The sequence below is a fragment of the Oncorhynchus clarkii genome, chromosome 1, assembly GCF_045791955.1.
Source record: "Oncorhynchus clarkii lewisi isolate Uvic-CL-2024 chromosome 1, UVic_Ocla_1.0, whole genome shotgun sequence".
NCBI lineage: Eukaryota > Metazoa > Chordata > Actinopteri > Salmoniformes > Salmonidae > Oncorhynchus > Oncorhynchus clarkii.
The window spans coordinates 64,501,597-64,519,774 of record NC_092147.1 but is presented as its reverse complement, the minus strand read 5'-3'; the positions used below and the strand labels follow the sequence as shown (position 1 = coordinate 64,519,774).

At 43.6% G+C, this 18,178-nt stretch overlaps 1 protein-coding gene across 3 annotated transcripts in view; it reads left to right on the top strand.

Moving 5' to 3' along the window:
- LOC139410533 (echinoderm microtubule-associated protein-like 4) overlaps window positions 1-18,178 on the top strand; it is a 104,950-nt gene that overhangs the window by 51,987 nt on the left and 34,785 nt on the right. For all 3 annotated transcript variants that reach the window (XM_071155805.1, XM_071155811.1, XM_071155820.1), the window contains exon 2: window positions 15,174-15,356. In XM_071155805.1, coding sequence (XP_071011906.1) covers window positions 15,174-15,356 — 183 coding nt within the window. The remainder of the gene's footprint in view (window positions 1-15,173; window positions 15,357-18,178) is intronic.

The following is an 18,178-nucleotide window of genomic DNA, read 5'->3' as shown; positions in this document are numbered from 1 at the left end:
GCCATTGAAATGGAAGCAGCGGTATGACAACCAGCACATTTATGAGCATGAAATACAACTTTCCTCAGTACAAAATCCTCGACGACTCACTGTGCTGTCAGACTCAGCATGCTCATGGGGCTGATATCGCTGGTCCAAATGGCAGTCGTGAAGCTAATAGCAGTGACGCTATTACTGTGTAACTCCGATAGGGAAACATTTGAAGGATAGCGCACTTGGTACACTCGCACGTGTGTACTGTTGCTCTACCAGTCGGCGAAAGCCAACATCACCCACGACAAAGAACGGCTGATTGTCAAGGGCAATGAATTCCATTATCTTGGCGTTAATGGATTTCAACCTTTGAGTTGTCTGGCTGAAATTGACTTACACTTTCAAATGACTGCTCGACTTGTTGACTGCTCGATCCTCACAGCAGACATTGTGGGCTAGGTTAGGAATGCTGCATCTACCTACGTTATATAGGTATGCACGTCAGCTTTGACATCGGTTTTTCACATCGCCGTTAAACTAGACATCGGGCCGATGCCGACGTTGGCATTTTTAGCTAATATCGTCCGATATGTTCATCGATATATCGTGCATCCCTAGTGTAGACTTCAGCTACAGACTTCGGCTTGCCTCAAGAAAACATTTTGTGTGCACGAACAGTCCTAAAACAAACTGCAGACGACCAAAACGAACAAAAACGGCACAAAACGTTGTAATATATGCACAAACTGTTCCGAAATGTTTTGGATTTGGAAGCATGTGGATGCCTTTAGGGCTGTGGGAGATGTTAGAACACTTCATTTGGGCAAATTATGTCTCTCACACTCTCTCTCTCACTCTCTCACACACTCTCTCTCGCTCTCTCTCTCTCTCTCTCTTCGTACCCCCCCATGCCGCCTTTCTTCAAAGCACACACCCTCCTAAAATTAAAGAGAAACAAAAATAAATGAAAGAAAAATAGTGGTGTTGAGTGAGCGAGAGGCAGGAGAAAACAAAGGCAGTCAACAATTACAGATACAAACTTTACCTCTGTCTTTCTCTCTTCTCCGCTCTCACTCTATATCATACACACAGATTTACACATGCATACTAATAGGCAGACATATGTTCTGACATATATATATATATACTACATGCAGATACAGATCTATAGACATGTACACACACACACACTATGTATCTGTGTGGTGTATAAGAGTTAGGGTTTAATAGAGCAGGAGGTGCTGTGTGTTAGGCTCTCTGCCATCTGGGAGAATCACCACTCTGAGAGCATTCACAGATGGCCTGATTCGAGCTTTACAGTTCTTTCTCTAGTGTATGTTTTGTGTTTGTGAACTGAAAGAGCTGTAAAGTGTGTGTTTATAGTGACTAGCAAGTGTATAGAATTTTTTGATCGAGCCGTGAAGTATGTAGGTGCATAGTGAATGTACAGTGTCCTTTGACAAGGCTGTAACGTGTGTCTTTAGTAACACAGTGTGTATTACAGTGATAGAGTTGTAAATTACAGTTGAGTGCTGTGCGCAGCTTCTCTCTGCTAATCCAATCTCATCCATCATCAGATCCCTGCTTCTGTCACTCTCTCTCTCTCTCTCTCTCCCCCCCCCCCCCCCCCCCTCTCCCCACACACACACACTTGGCCTGGCCGCAAAGCCTAATGTCTTACAACAAACATGTCGCCTCATGCAGAAAACAATTTAAAGCCCCTAAGAGCAGCCCGCAGGAATCTGAGCACCATTACGATTCATACGGCACTTATACACACACACACTCTTGTACATATACACTGTTGTGTGCACACATACAGTGCCTTCGGAAAGTATTCAGACCCCTTCACTTTTTCCACATTTTGTAACGTTACAGCCTTACTCTAATATATATATATATATATATTTTATTATCCTCAGCAATCTACACACAATACCCCATATTGACAAAGTGAAACAGGTTTTTAGAAATCTTTGCAAATGTATTAAAAGAAAAAAACAGACACCTAAGTATTCAGACCCTTTGCTATGAGACTCAATTTAGCTCAGGTGCATCCTATTTCCATTGAATATCCTTGAGGTATTTCTATAACTTAATTGGAGTCCACCTGTAGTAAATTCAATTGATTGGACATGAGGCACATACCTGTCTATATAAGGTTCCACAGTTGACAGTGCATGTCAGAGCAAAAACCAAGCCATGAGGTCGAAGGAATTGTCCGTATAGCTCTGAGACAGGATTGTGTCGAGGCACAGATCTGGGGAAGGGTACCAAAAAATGTCTGCAGCACGGAAGGTCCCCAAGAACACAATGGCCTCCATCATTCTTCAATGGAAGAAGACTTCCTAGAGCTGGCTGCCCGGCCAAACTGAGCAATCGGAGAGGTGATCAAGAACCTGATGGTCACTCTGACAGAGTTCCAGAGTTCCTCTGTAAGATGGGAGAACCTTCCAGAAGGACAACGATGCAGCACTACTGCAACACACTCTGCAGCACTCCACCAATCAGGCCTTTATGGGAGAGTGGCCAGACGGAAGCCACTCCTCAGTAAAAGGCACATGACAGCCCGCTTGGAGTTTGCCAATAGGCACCTAAATGACTCAGACCATGAGAAACAAGATTCTCTGGTCTGATGAAACCAAGATTAAACTCTTTGGCCTGAATGTCAATCGTCACATCTGGACGAAACCTGGCAACATCCTTACGGTGAAGCATGATGGTGGCAGCATCATGCTGTCGGGGTGTTATTCAGCGGCATGGACTGGCAGACTAGTCAGGATCGAGGCAAAGATGAACGGTGCAAATTACAGAGAGATCCTTGATGAAAACCTGCTCCAGAGTGCACAGAACTTCAGACTGGTGTGATGGTTTACCTTCTGACAGGACAATGACCCTAAGCACACAGCCAAGACAACACCGGAGTGGCTTCTGGACAAGACTCTGAATGTCCTTGAGTGGCCCAGCCAGAGCCCGGACTTGAACCCGATCGAACATCTCTGGAAAGACCTGAAAACAGCTGTGCAGCGACGCTCCCCATCCAACCTGACAGCTTGAGAGGATCTGCAGAGAAAAATGGGAGAAACTCCCCAAATATAGGTGTGCCAAACTTGTAGCGTCATACCAAAGAAGACTCAAGGCTGTAATTGCTGCCAAAGGTGCTTCAACAAAGTACTGAGTAAAGAGTCTGAATAATTACATAAATGTGAAATTTCTTGTTCTAAAAACCTGTTTTTTGCTTCGTCATTATGGGGTATTGGGTGTAAATTGATGAAGGGGAAAACAACTTTTTAATACATTTTATAATAAGGCTGTAACATAACAACATTTGGAAAAAGTCAAGGGGTTTGAATACTTTCTGAAGGCACTGTACTTGCCCATACAGTTCATTGATGCACACCCAGCAAAAATAAATTCATAAAATGGCAGACAGATGTTTTTTTGTTTGTTTGCTCATACACATAGCATTGAGTTAGTGTGCAAAAACGTTTTTGATCACTGTACATAAATGTATGTCATCAATGGATACCATCCAAACATGAGGAGGGTGAGAGAGCAAGTGGCAAGGCTTAAAGAAAGAGACTAAGTGCAGGAGAGATGATATAGAGATGCTCCACATTTCATTATGGAGGGAGAGTGATGATATACCTTGATACTATATACTCAAGGCATGTTCATTACACATGATACTATGCTTTCACACAAGGCCTCCAGAGTGGCGCAGTGGCCTAAGGCATTGCATCGCAGTAATGGAGGCGTCACTACAGAGGGTTCGATCCCGGGCTGTATCACAACCGGCCGTGATCGGGAGTCATATAGGGCGGCTCACAATTGGACCAGTGTTGTCCGGGTTAGGGGAGGGTTTGGCCGGGGGGGGCAGGTAGCCTACTGGTTAGAGCGTTGGGCCAGTAACTGAACGGTTGCTGGATCAAATCCCCAAGGTGACAAGGTAAAAATCTGTCATTTTGCCCCTGAACAAGGCAGTTAACCCATTGTTCCCCAGTAGGCCATCATTGTAAATAAGAATTTGTTCTTAACTGACTTGCCTAGTTAAGTAAAGGTTAAATATCTTCGTATTTTTTTTAAACACTCCATTGCCTCTCCTTGGTATGTGTATGTGTGTGTGTGAGAGAGAGAGTGTCTTTGTTCATTAACAGGATTAGATACTACAGACCGGGCATCAGTAATGGTGATTAAGTATTGATGGAGGGAGTTGCTGTAATAAATCTGATTAACCAGGCCTCCAGAGTGTGTGAGGACAGGAAATAAGCCTGAAATGGCTCCTGTGTGTTCTCATGTGTGAGTGTGAATGCATGAGTCTTTTAACACATTTGCCCTGCAAAGTCAGTATGTGCAGCTGAAGCCAACCGGAACCAGTCTTCCCAGTAAGACCTTCACTGGAGATGATGACCTCCTGGGTGAAGTGTTGGGCTGTATTAAACCTCCTGTCAATGGGGCTAACATGGATAAATACAGGCTTACTCAGTTAGAGGGAGATCATATTCATAAGCCCGTGTTCATGAAGTGTCTCAGTTTATAAATGCTGATATAGGATAAGTTTAGCATTTCAGTTATTTATCAATACGATTATATGGTCGGGGGTTGGGGCCTGATCCTAGATCAGCACTCCTACAGTTTTTGAATATGGGCCCTGGAGCATGTCTGGAAACATAGCCGTCTACTGTAGTTGAGGAAGGCATCAGTAATGAGGCAAGCATTGGGAAGAGCCTGGTTGGTTGTTAGTGTCAACATCAACCATTCGAGCAGCCATTCAGTGTTCAAACCAAAACAACTCTGATTAATTGTATAGTGTTGCTTCCTGTTTGACAGGATGTGTGTTTTGTGATTATGCTCCCTCTTAAGAAATCATTATTTCAGACTGCTGATTGCTTCACTCTTCTCCTTCTTTCTCTAGCCTGTGTGATCTCACTTCCTGTGTGTCCTCACTTCCTTTGTGATGTCACTTCCAGCAGGTCCCAGCTAGTGTCCTTGTCCTTTAGCAGCATATGTTCTCTCTAGTCCAACTCTAGTCCAACAACTTTCGACACTCACACACTGAACATATCATCCCATAGAAAACTTTCACAAAGATATTCGGAAGTGCAATTACTCACTTCTCATGTGCTTATTACTCAGTTATTACTTTCACATGACATGAGAACACTAAATGTGTTCTCAACACACAGACTACAACAGGATAGTTGGCAGAGGAGTCAGGTTCTGAATTGCACATTTTCTCTACGATATGTTTTGTCAGGGTGTTGGGTAATAATCTACTTATCCTCTAATCAGTCTTTAGAGTTTTTGCAATGCTCTAATGATAACAACAAGTGTGTTATCTGCTGGAGTGGGTTACACAGTAAATTGTGGCATCTATTACTGAGAAGGATATCACCTTTCACATCCGGCCTCTTTCACCATATCTCTTCCTGAGTAATTCTCAGGGTTTCCTCCTTCCGAGCCTAGGCTGGGGGTTCACACAGGGCCTTAAAACCTTTCTGTATCAATGAATACAAATTCAGCCCATCCTATACATTGTATTTCTTAAAATTGTATTTATATATACTTTACAGCTGGGACGATAAACCAAAATGAATCAACACCGACCATACCAATCACATATCACAGGCATTTTGCAGTAGCCTATACTAGAGGAATTGTTATGTTTGAAATTAAATACGTTTGCTAATATGGGTGACTGTTTATGGAACAATTGATGGTTACAACCATCAAACTAGTAGTGCTTAGGGTTTTTCAACCACTCCACAAATGTCTTGTTAACAGACTATAGTTTTGGCAAGTCGGTTAGGACATCTACTTTGTGCATGACACAAGTAATTTTTCCAACAATTGTTTACAGACAGAATTCACTGTATCGCAATTCTAGTGGGTCAGAAGTTTACATACACTAAATTGACTGTGCCTTAAACAGCTTGGAAAATTCCAGAAAATGATGTCATGGATTTAGATGCTTCTGATAGGCTAATTGACATAATTTCAGTCAATTGGAGGTGTACCTGTGGATGTATTACAAGGCCTACTTCCAAACTCAGTGCCTATTTGCTTGACATCACGAGAAATCAAAATAAATCAGCCCAGACCTCAGGGGAAAAATGTGTTGACCTCCACAAGTCTGGTTCTTCCTTGGGAGCAATTTCCCAACACCTGAAGGTACCACGTTCATCAGTACAAACAATAGTACGCAAGTATAGACACCATGGGACCACGCAGCCATCATACCAGTCAGGAAGGAGACGCAGTCTCCTAGAGATGAACGTACTTTGGTGCGAAAAGTGAAAATCAATCCCAGAAAAACATCAAAAGACCTCGTGAAGATGCTGGAAACGGGTACAAAAGTATCTATATCCACAGTAAAATGAGTCCTATATCGACATAACCTGAAAGGCCGCTCAGCAAGGAAGAAGCCACAGCTCCAAAACCTCCATTAAAAAATCCAGACTAAAGATTGCAACTGCACTTGGGGACAAAGATCGTACTTTTTAGAGAAATGTCCTCTGGTCTGATGAAACAAAAATAGAGCTGTTTGACCATAATGACCATCGTTATGTTTGGAGGAAAAGGGGGAGACTTGCAAGCCGAAGAACACCATCCCAACCGTGAAGCAAGGGGGGGGGGGGGGGTGGCAGCATCATGTTGTTGGTGTGCTTTGCTGCAGGAGGGGCTGGTGCACTTCACAAAATAGATGTCTTCATGAGGGAGGACAATTATGTGGATATATTGAAACTACTTCTCAAGACATCAGTCAGGAAGTTAAAGCTTGGTTGCAAATGGTTCTTCCAAATGGACAATGACCCCAAGCATACTTCCAAAGTTGTGGCAAAATGGCTTAAGGACAACCAAGTCAAGGTATTGAAGTGGCCATCACAAAGTCCTGACCTCAAGCCTATAGAAGATTTGTGGGCAGAACTGAAAAAGTGTGTGCGAGCAAGGAGGCCTACAAACCTGACTCAGTTACAGCTCTGTCAGGAGGAATGAGCTAATTTATTGTGGGAAGCTTGTGGAAGGCTACCCGAAACATTTGACCCAAGTTAAACAATTTAAATGTAATGCTACCAAATACTAATTTAGTGTATGTAAACTTCAGACCCACTGGGAATGTGATGAAAGAAAAAAAAGCTGTGATCAATCATTCTCTCTACTATTATTCTGACATTTCACATTCTTAAAATAAAGTGGTGATCCTAACTGACCTAAGACTGGGAATTTTACTAGGATAAAACATCAGGAATTGTGAAAAACTCAGTGTAAATGTATTTGGCTAAGGCGTATGTAAATTTCCAACTTCAACTGTGTAGTTGTGTATATATATACAGCTGGCAAACATTAGTAGTCTAGTGAAGTTCATACACGTGTAACTTGATCACCTCACTAAGCACTAGAACCGCTTGGCCTTTCAGCCTATGAGTACCCGCTGCAGAATGTTTCTGGGCGTTTCCCTTTAGCATATGTATCCGATGCATGTCAACCCGCAAGGTGAGCAATCATAAGCACCAGCAGTTGATAAATAGTGCATCAACTTTTGTAAAGGATTAATTGCTTGAAGAAATATTATTAAAAATAATAGTTATTTGTTTAGATTAGAGTCAAGGATATGTTTTGTATAATTCTACGAAGTCCTAGAGAAAACAATTGCCTAATAGCCTATTTTCGTTTCCCAATAAAAGCATTACCGTGTAATCCGTTTGATCAACTTTATTTGTGCATGAACAATTGAAAAGGATGAATTCCTTGAATAAATATTAGTGGAAAAACTGTATATTCGTGACAATATATAAAACAGTAATTTGTTGATTTGTATCATACACTGTATAGACTTCCTCATAATACCCATAAAACCTAGAGGTCAAGCTGGGAAATTGTTCCAATCATTTTTCCACCATTCATTTTTCCAATAGGGGATTTTAGAAACACTTAAAATATGGGCTGTGATTCGTGCAGGTTTACTCTGGCATGACATTTTGATAACTGTGTAAAACTCTCTAAGAAAAGGTGACTTTTATCAATATATTCGTCTCGATTTACTCTCAGATTCGAAAATGCTAATTAGCATCAAAGTAGACATCCAAAACTACATATCCCTGCAAGCTCCTGCACATCATCTCTAGCTGACACCTTTGCTAACAGGTAATGTTTCAATTTAAAAGTTGCATTTCACAGTTGTGCTGAATGCATGTACAGCACGGTTATTCTTGGAAAAACTGAAATCTGGAAATAGAGCTGCACCTTTTATTTGACAAAGGTAAGTGTCATAGAAACGGCAGAATATTCTCCTTCTGATACTGTAAAGAAGTCAAAATGTTTTACCTGCATGTGACTCTGAAGGACGATTTGATCATGTGATTCTCCTTTTCCGGCATCTGTCAATTACAAGATGTGCCCAATTCTTCATGTACAATCTGACAACTGACAGGCCTAATATTGTCACTAAATTCAGTTATGCAGTAAGGGACACAATTATTGCCCATTCATTTTCATTCACTCAGTGAGGACAGAGAGACGTATTAGCGTCTGGCTGGGTACCAACGTCCTACAGCACATTGTCTTAGCGGGTTACGTTCGGAATAGTTGTGAAAGAAAAGCTGTCAAAAGGCTTTAAATATTTTTCAGTTTTTTTATCTGACAAATGAGCAATGTAAAATACAAACATTTTATGAAAAGCCAGGACATACCTTTTTTCATATTTTTGGGCAGATTTTTTTTATTTACAAAATCGAACGTCAGTGGCTGTTGTCCTATGGCGGTTCTAGAGTTAAGTTTCGCTGACGCAGGAGTGACTCACCTCGCTATGCTCCTGTTTTGCTCGTTATGTTTCTTTGTAAACAAATGCCTTAAACAGCTGTATTGGGTAACCAGTACCGGTAAACTTTACAATGAAAAATGATCTAACAGGCGAAATAATGAACGCAAACTGCTTTATCTATTACATAGTGCACAAGTTATTTTATTTACGGTATTGGAAAATCATACCAAGAGTATTTCAAAAATACCCTGGGATACGGTTATATACAATAGACTGCCCAACCCTAGTTGTAATTGGTTTAAAGGATAATAAATAAATAAAAACTGTAGTGCACTTTTAATGTTATAAACGTATAGTTACATATAAACGTTATCAAACAAACTAAGGCAAGTTGTCACCCAGTTCTACCCTATTGTATTACATATAAACACAGTTTATTAGGTACACCGTCTAGTACCGGGACCCCCCTTTGCCTCCAGAACAACCTGAATTCTTCGGGGCATGGAAACTTTGCTCAATTGGTATCAAGGGACCTAACGTGTGCTAGGAAAACATTCCCCACATCATTACACCACCTCCACCCGTCTGTACGGCTGACACCAGGCAGGATGGAGCCATGAACTAATGCCAAATCCTGACTCTACTATCAGCATGACGCAACAGGAACCGGGATTCATCGGACCAGGCAATATTTTTCCTCTCCTCAATTGTCCAGTATCGGTGAACTCGTGCCCACTGGAGCCGCTTCTTGTTTTTAGCTGATAAGAGTGGAACCCGGTGTGGTCGTCTGCTCCAATAGCCCATCCGTGAGAAGGACTTATGAGTTGTGAGTTCTAAGATGCTGTTCTGCACACCACTGTTGTACGGTGCCATTATTTCACTGTTTGTGGCCCGCCTGTTGGCTTGCACGATTCTTGCCATTCTCCTTCGACCTCTCACCAACGAGCTGTTTTCGCCCACAGGACTGCCACTGACTGGATATTTGTTGTTTGTTGCACCATTCTTGGTCAACCCTGGACACTGTTGTGCTTGAAAAGCTGAGATACTGGAACTGACACCAACGATCATAAAACGCTCAGTCGCTTAGGTCACTCGTTTTTCCCATTCTAACATTCAATCAAACAGTAACTGAATGCCACTTCTTGTCTGATTTTATATTCTATTACACAAATCCAAGTACCGTAGTCACAGAACCTCCCCACACACACTGACTTACTCATGCACCTGAACGTTGCCTTGCAGAGTGCAGCTCTACTGTGTTCTTTTCTAAAGGGAGCGTTTCGTCAAGCTGTGGAGAGAGATATGATAAGATTACATTATTGTAGCTAGACTTAGCCGAGGGGAAATTGAGGCAAAAGAAACAAAAGAGCAGAGTCAGGGAGGACAAATGAACTCATGGTTTCATCACTGTGAACTCGGTGTGACTGATATGTTGCTTCTTGCATCCAGTTAGTTAGCCAACAAGGCACTTCTCTACCTTTTTTGTCTTGCATTTCTAGTTTGTGTCTTTGATCTATAAATATATGTGATAAAGGTATTGGTGTATGTCACGCCCTGACCTTAGAGAGCTGTTTAATTTCTCTATTTGGTCAGGTCAGGGTGCGATGTGGGGTGGGCATTCTATGTTCTATTTTCTATGTTTTGTATTTCTTTGTTTTGGCCGGGTATGGTTCTCAATCAAGGACCAGCTGTCTATTGTTGTCTCTGATTGGGAACCATACTTAGGCAGCCCTTTTTCCCACCTGTCTTTGTGGGTTGTTAACTTTGTTTGTGGCGCATAGCCCTTAAGCTTCACGGTTGTTTTGTATTGTTTATTGCTTTTGTCTGCGTCATCCTAATAAAAAGTTATATGTACGCTCACCACGCTGCGCTTTGGTCTACTTCTTTCAACGGCCGTGTCAGTGGAACTGTGGTGTTTCGTTATTAACAAGATGGCCGTGATTGACAACAGAGTCTGGGTGTAGGGCGATTCCATGCCAGTGGGAGTGAAAAATATGTTTGCTATCTCAAATTGTTCTGGCAATTCTCACATAGGAACTTCATTTAGAGGAAGGATGTTTAACTTGCTTTTTGCATCACCATTTTTGGGTGGTAAATCATGATGAAATTACCCATTTTAGGTGTTTTTTATACATGCCTCCTGTAAGACCCTATGATCTGTGAACCACACATATGGACTATGTATAGATTCTGAAAAACAAATGTTCACATTCATTTATTCAGCATTAAAAATATGAATATATAAAAACTATCCTTTCTGATTTTGCTTATATTTAGACACATTGTTTGTAACAATATACTCTTCAAAACATGTCCAATTTCCAGTTGGGCTCTCTGGTCCTTTTAATGATATGACCCATTTTATACATAGAAATTGACATTACAGGTTATTAAACAATCACAGCCCTCCTTTCGGATTGCACATTCAGCAAGTCACCAGCAGAGGGAGTTTCCTTTTGAATCCATTTTCCCATTCAGTGTGTTGGTGGTACTCATAACATGTATCATACCTTCAGAATTAGTAGAGTCCACTCTGGAAACGTTATGTACTTGTAGTGTATACTGTTTGGAGCAATATACTCTACCTCTTTAAAATGAACCAAATCAAAAAGGGTACTTTTAATGAATGTAAATGAATAAATAATTGTGAAAAATGTATTTCAGAATCACACTATAGGTAGTATAATGACACCAAGATGTTGTCTGTATCATGTACGATTTAACAGAGCACAATGTCTTACAGGAGACATGTATAGGTCTAAAATGGGATTACAATGGCCACTTTCATCATGATTTTCTCAAAAATGGTTTGGGATTCCAAATGTAAAAAATAATTTCAAACACCCCCCCCCCCCAATGAAGTTGCTAGAACAATCTGTCTGTTTTTGTTGTTGTTGTGTGTGTGTGTGTGTGTGAAGGGGGTTGTTTCCCTCTCTATGTGTGTTGTGGGCCACCTGCTCAGTGCTGTAGTACATGCTGTAGTACATGCTTTCGTTTCACATCAAAGTCAGGAGTCGGTATCAAAGGAAGGCTAGAGAATGCACTGTAGCCTACAATCTCACAGACCCTCAGACCCTCTGGCTGCTTCCCCCAGCCCTGTGTCACATCTAAGCAGTGATTCAGTAACTCTGATTCATTATGTCCTGTGTTATGCAGGCAAAACCGTTCACACTGCAAGCAGCCAACACTGAGGCCTGCTGTCTGTAAGTCACCACTGTCCTTTATGTGCATGTCACTGTGTATTACAAGAGACCCGAGGAGAGAGGGCCACGTGTTTTAATTATCAGACAAGACCGCGAGAGAGAAAGCGAGAGAGAGACAGACAAAGCTCCTCTGTGCCTAGGGTTCGCCCACTGAACTCTTATCACAACCGTGCGTGTGCGCGTTTGAGTCTGGGCACCTGCTTGCTTCGGGTCACTACATCCGGAGTCTGTGTATTGATTGGACTCCCTGAGTTGGGCGTTCTGGTGGGTGGCGGCTCTGTCTGACAGTCAGTTGATTGACAGTTATGTACTAAGGCTTCTAAGGGACAATTAAAAACACGTTCTAGCCAGTTATTATGCTGTTAGTATTTGTGCACAACTGTAAGATTCGATACACATTTTTGATGTTTTATTGTTTTTGTTAGTCATGCCGCACGATTCCTTGTTTTTGTCATTTTGAATATAACAGACATACTGTTGACAAGTAGGCTATGGTGTAATGGAATGTTTTACCTTGTGTGGTCGGGTTTTGTGGGTTTTGACACTCTTATGTAGGTGTCATAACCAGCCATAAAATAAAGTCATGTCATACCATGTCTAAATATGTTTCGTGACAGTATTATCACCATATTATGACAGCTTATGTCAGTTGTTATGACATGGTTTTGACCGTGTTATGACATGGTTATGACTGTGTTATGACATGGTTATGACCGTGTTATGACATGGTTATGACCGTGTTATGACCCTGGGTGTCAAGTAAAAGTGTTGCCGAAACTTCTCTATTGCCCTCTTCTGCAGCATAATTCCAAGGGGTGTATTTAGTCTCCCATAATGCAATGCTCAGCCTAGTTAGCCTGCAGCTTAGTTGGCTATAAAGCCCAGACAAAGCTTAATCTAAATATACACTGAGTGTACAAAATATTAGGAACACCCGCTCTTTCCAATGTATAGACTAATCAGGTGAATCCACGTGAAAGCTATGGTCCCGTATTGATGTCACCTCTTAAATCCACTTCAGTCAGTGTCGATGAAGGGGAGGAGACGGGTTAAAGAAGGATTTTAAAGCCTTGAGACAATTGAGACATAGATTGCGTGTGTGTGTGCATTTCAGAGGGTGAATGGGCAAGACAAAAGATTGAAGTGATTTTGAACTGGGGTATGGTAGTAGGTGCCAGACGAGTGTATTAAGAGCTTCCAACGCTGCTGGGTTTTTCACGCTCAACAGTTTTCTGTGTGTATCAAGAATGGTCCACCACCCAAAGGACATCTGGCCAACTTGACACGACTGTGGGAAGCATTGGAGTCAACGTTGGTCAGTATGCCTGTAGAATGCTTTCGACACGTTGGCTACGAGTGCATCGCTTCTTCTTCTTTTAAATTGTTGCAGTTCTGTCCTGGAGCTGTTCTTATCTATTAATGTTCTGTATTATGTCATGTTTCATGCTTTGCGTGGATCCCAGGAACAGTAGCTGCTGCTTTCGCAACAGCTAATGGGGATCCTAATAAAATACCAAATAATCACAGCCCAAATTTTAAAAGTGGTGGAGTTATCCTTTTTAAGCTAATTTCCCTGGCTTTTTCTATTTGATGGCTTTGTGTTTGATTTACGTTCCCTGTGGAAGTAGATTGGTTCTGTGCTGGGCTAGTTTTCCTGTCTCCGGTCTCCTCAGTGTACAGAGGCCCATTGTTCTGTAGTGTGGTGTTGTTTGTGGTGTGTGTGTGCGCTTAGGGAGAGAGTGAGAGTGGTGGGTTAAGTCTTCCCCTGTGCGCTCGCTCTCTCTCTCTCTCTCTCTCTCTCACTCCCCCTCCCTCCCTCCGGTCTACTGCTGCCCAGCCATCCGGGGCATGCTATCAGGCACTGCCTCACCACCTCTGCCCTCACTGACCTCTCGATGCTGTAAGGAAATGCCTCACCCCTTGACTGTGTGCTTGCACAGGCTTGTTTACGTGCGCAGGCATGTGCCATATTACTATCAGTCTCTGCACATAGTCAAGGGGTGAGGCATTTCCTTACAGCCACAATATAAAAAAACATTAACTTTGTTGGCCAGAAACGGTGCTTTGGGCTTTCAGATAAAGTTACCTTGATCTGTTAGTGCCACAAACATAATCCACTTCTGAGTTCAGGGTTAAGTGCTCTCGTGGCTTGAGCTGTTAGACAGAAATATGTTTAACTTGTTAATAGTTTGCTCTGAACTATTATGACCGTATCTGTCTTCTCTTTACCACTCTTAAATTGTGAGTGTGTCTGATGTTTGTTTTTTGTGTCACGTGGGAAGGGGGTTCAAACTCCTCTGACGGGGGTCTTCTGGGGGGGGGGGGGGGGGGGGGGGGGTTTGTCAGCACCCCTTTAACAGGCCAACATTGGCTTTGAGGCCCCCTCACTCTCTCCACTGCCAAATTACCCCCATCCAGTCCAGCAATCAGGCCCTGAACCACAGCTAGGCTTGGCAGCAGCCCCAACCCGCAAATACTTTGAGCAGTTGAACATGTGCCCTGTATTTAGAGGTTGAGGCATGCCCCCCCCCCCCCCCCCCCCCCCCACACACACACACACACACACACACTGTCAAGTAAGACATCAGAGTCCAGTAGGTTCCATTTCTTACGGTATCATGCCTGTATTTTACTCTCTTTCTCACTTCCCATACTGTTTCACAATAGGGTCTTGGGGAAGTCACCAGTTTGCGACTTTAGACCTATACAGTGAAACACTCCTGTGTCCAGAATTCACCCATGGAAGTCTTATCACAGCCTGTGTGTGTTTGGTGCATATATACATACCAGTATCTTAATGCTCGTTAGTGTCGTGGCAAGGAAGCAAAACACGAAGCGGATTTAACTTGATTAGGAAAACAGCCCTAATGTTGGAAACAAACATTATTATGTTGTCTGTCATCCAGAGTCACATTTGTTTATTTTCCAAACAATAGCACGCAATATTGTACATACAGCAGGTTTTTAAAGGACCAATGAGTTTGGCCTGCTTCATGTTTCCATTTTTGCCATAGAAAAGTTTTTGTGATACTGGTATCGTCCCAGCCCTAATGTTCATGCTTCTCTGTGTTGGCGGACGTGGGTCTCTTTGCTGGGTGGATGTCTAAATGTTTGTTGTCTACAGTATCTAACCCAGTCTTCTCTCTCTCTCTCTCTCTCTCTCTCTCTCTCTCTCTCTCTCTCTCTCTCTCTCTCTCTCTCTCTCTCTCTCTCTCTCTCTCTCTGTGTGTGTGTAGATGACAGTATCTCGGCAGCGAGTGCGTCTGACGTGCAGGATCGTCTCTCGTCGTTGGAGCTGCGCGTCCAACAGCAGGAGGATGAGATCGCCGTGATGAAGGCGGCGCTGGCCGACGTGCTGCGACGCCTGGCGCTCTCCGAGGACACGGCGGCCACCGGCAAAAAACAGACCAGCACCAAAGGTAGTCAGTCACCTCAGACCCCACCCCTGAACCAGTCGCCATCACTGTCACCGATTCTACATGGTTTAAAACCCTCTAGACACCCTACAACGGGACAGTTTTAAACATCATCTCTCCACCATAAGCTGATCACTGTCAAATCCATCGGCACTCGCTTCTGTACAACTTACCGTACCTGTGATCTAGCACTGTACACTCCATTCATCTCCACTTTCCCAAAGGCTCGTTTAGCCCCACCCCCATTTACACAAAGGAAGTTCAGCAGCGGAGCCAGAACCTGGATCTGTTAACAGTTTCACTCCGACCTTGACCCCCGGTGCAAAACGTTTCCATTCAGATCGCAGCTGTGCAGGCCTATGCATGTGTGTGAGCGCGTGCTTGGGGCTCGCAGAAGGGCCCCTTTTGGAGTGTTGCTATGCCACGGTTAATACCGTCTACCAGAGAGGCACAGCAAGGAACGTGCTTATTTTACCTTCACACACCTTCACAACATGTGCGGACACACTCAATTCAATCACAGTCTAACACAGGAACAGAATCACAATCCAGTCTCTCACTGTGAATGAAATCTGTCCATGGGGAATCGATACCGCTCCATTCTCCCACACTATAACCAACTGAGGTTCTCTCTGAGCTCAGTGACAAAGTAGAGGCTCATATGCCCAGCCAGCAGTAGGGGGAGGGAATTCCTGTGGCTGTCCCTGTCAGGAATATCATTCCCCGGCTGGGCAAGAGAGAAAGACAGAGGGAGATTGAATGCACTCTCAGATAGAGGCAGAGAAAGAGATTACATTCTCAGAGAGAGAGGGGGAGAAGGAGAGAGAGAAAATGTGTCGTGCCCAGAGTCATTGGCGAGCGTCTGGGTTCTGTAATCACGCTTCAGTAATAACCACCACCCACTCACCCGTAGCCTGGCTAACTGACTCCAGAGCTGTCCATCTGCACACAATAAGACCATCTGTCTCCCGGGCCTGTGTGTGTGTGTGTGTGTGTGTGTGTGTGTGTGTGTGTGTGTGTGTGTGTGTGTGTGTGTGTGTGTGTGTGTGTGTGTGTGTGTGTGTGTGTGTGTGTGTGTGTGTGTGTGTGTGTGTGTGTTCACGTGCTCCCTGTGTGTGTTCACGTGCTCCCTGTGTGTGTGTGCTCCTTGTGTGTGTGTGCTCCTTGTGTGTGTGTGCACCCGTGTGTGTGTGTGCGCCCCTGTGTGTGTGTGCGCCCGTGTGTGTGTGTGCTCCTTGTGTGTGTGTGCTCCTTGTGTGTGTGTGTGTGTGCTCCTTGTGTGTGCTCCTTGTGTGTGTGTGTGCTTCTTGTGTGTGTGTGCGCCCGTCTGTGTGTGTGTGTGCGCGCCCGTGTGTGTGTGTGTGTGCGCGCCCGTGTGTGTGCGTGCCCGTGTGTGTGCGAGCCCGTGTGTGTGTTTTTGGCCACGCTCATGCACGTGCGTGCACCTAATTGTGGGAAGTCTAACATTATCTGTGTGTGTGGTGACTGGGCCTCCTTGTCCTGACATTTCACTTTCCCTAATGAAACCAATTACTGTAGGATCATGTGGAAGTCTCTCTCTTCGGGAAGTGTCTTGGCTGGGAAGCCATGGCTCCTTGATAAAGAGATCCTGTCCCCATTTCTCTACCTGTTCAGGATATGTCACCATGAAGAGAATGTCTTTCATAAATAAGGCTGCGAGCAGCATTGATGGGGTTCACAGGATGACACAGTGGCGAGTACAGTGGCGAGTACAGTGGCGAGTATAATGGCGAGTATAATGGCGAGTACAGTGGCGAGTACAGTGGCGAGTACAGTGCGGCCATATTTGAACGAGGCAACAATTTTTTTTCCACAAAACCAGTTAAAGGACTTTAATGAGGCTAAATGCAGTGGTTAGTGGATCAACTAATGATGAGTTGAACATATTTTGTCTGAAAACGATTCGCCAGAAAATGAGTCGCCAGTTATTGTTGCCCGTGGTGAACATCTATCTAAAAGACCTTATCGAAGTTGATAAATACAGTTAAACTGGTATAATATTGCAGATAATTATCAACTTACTGATACTAATCAGGAATAGTACTAAAATAACACATCCTAGATCTGAATGAATGAAATATTCTTATTAAATACTTTTTTCTTTACATAGTTGAATGTGCTGACAACAAAATCACAAAAATTATCAATGGAAATCAAATTTATCAACCCATGGAGGTCTGGATTTGGAGTCACACTCAAAATTAAAGTGGAAAACCACACTACAGGCTGATCCAACTTTGATGTAATGTCCTTAAAACAAGTCAAAATGAGGCTCAGTAGTGTGTGTGGCCTCCACGTGCCTGTATGACCTCCCTACAACGCCTGGGCATGCTCCTGATGAGGTGGCGGATGGTCTCCTGAGGGATCTCCTCCCAGACCTGGACTAAAGCATCCGCCAACTCCTGGACAGTCTGTGGTGCAACGTGGCGTTGGTGAATGGATGAGACATGATGTCCCAGATGTGCTCAATTGGATTCAGGTCTGGGGAACGGGCGGGCCAGTCCATAGCATCAATGCCTTCCTCTTGCAGGAACTGCTGAGCCACGTCTCCAGTCGTCTCCAGACTCTGTCACGTCTGTCACATGTGCTCAGTGTGAACCTGCTTTCATCTGTGAAGAGCACATGGCGCCAGTGGCGAATTTGCCAATCTTGGTGTTCTCTGGCAAATGCCAAGCGTCCTGCACAGTGTTGGGCTGTAAACACAACCCCCACCTGTGGACGTCGGGCCCTCATTCCACCCTCATAGAGTCTGTTTCTGACCGTTTGAGCAGACACATTCACATTTGTGGCCTGCTGGAGGTCAT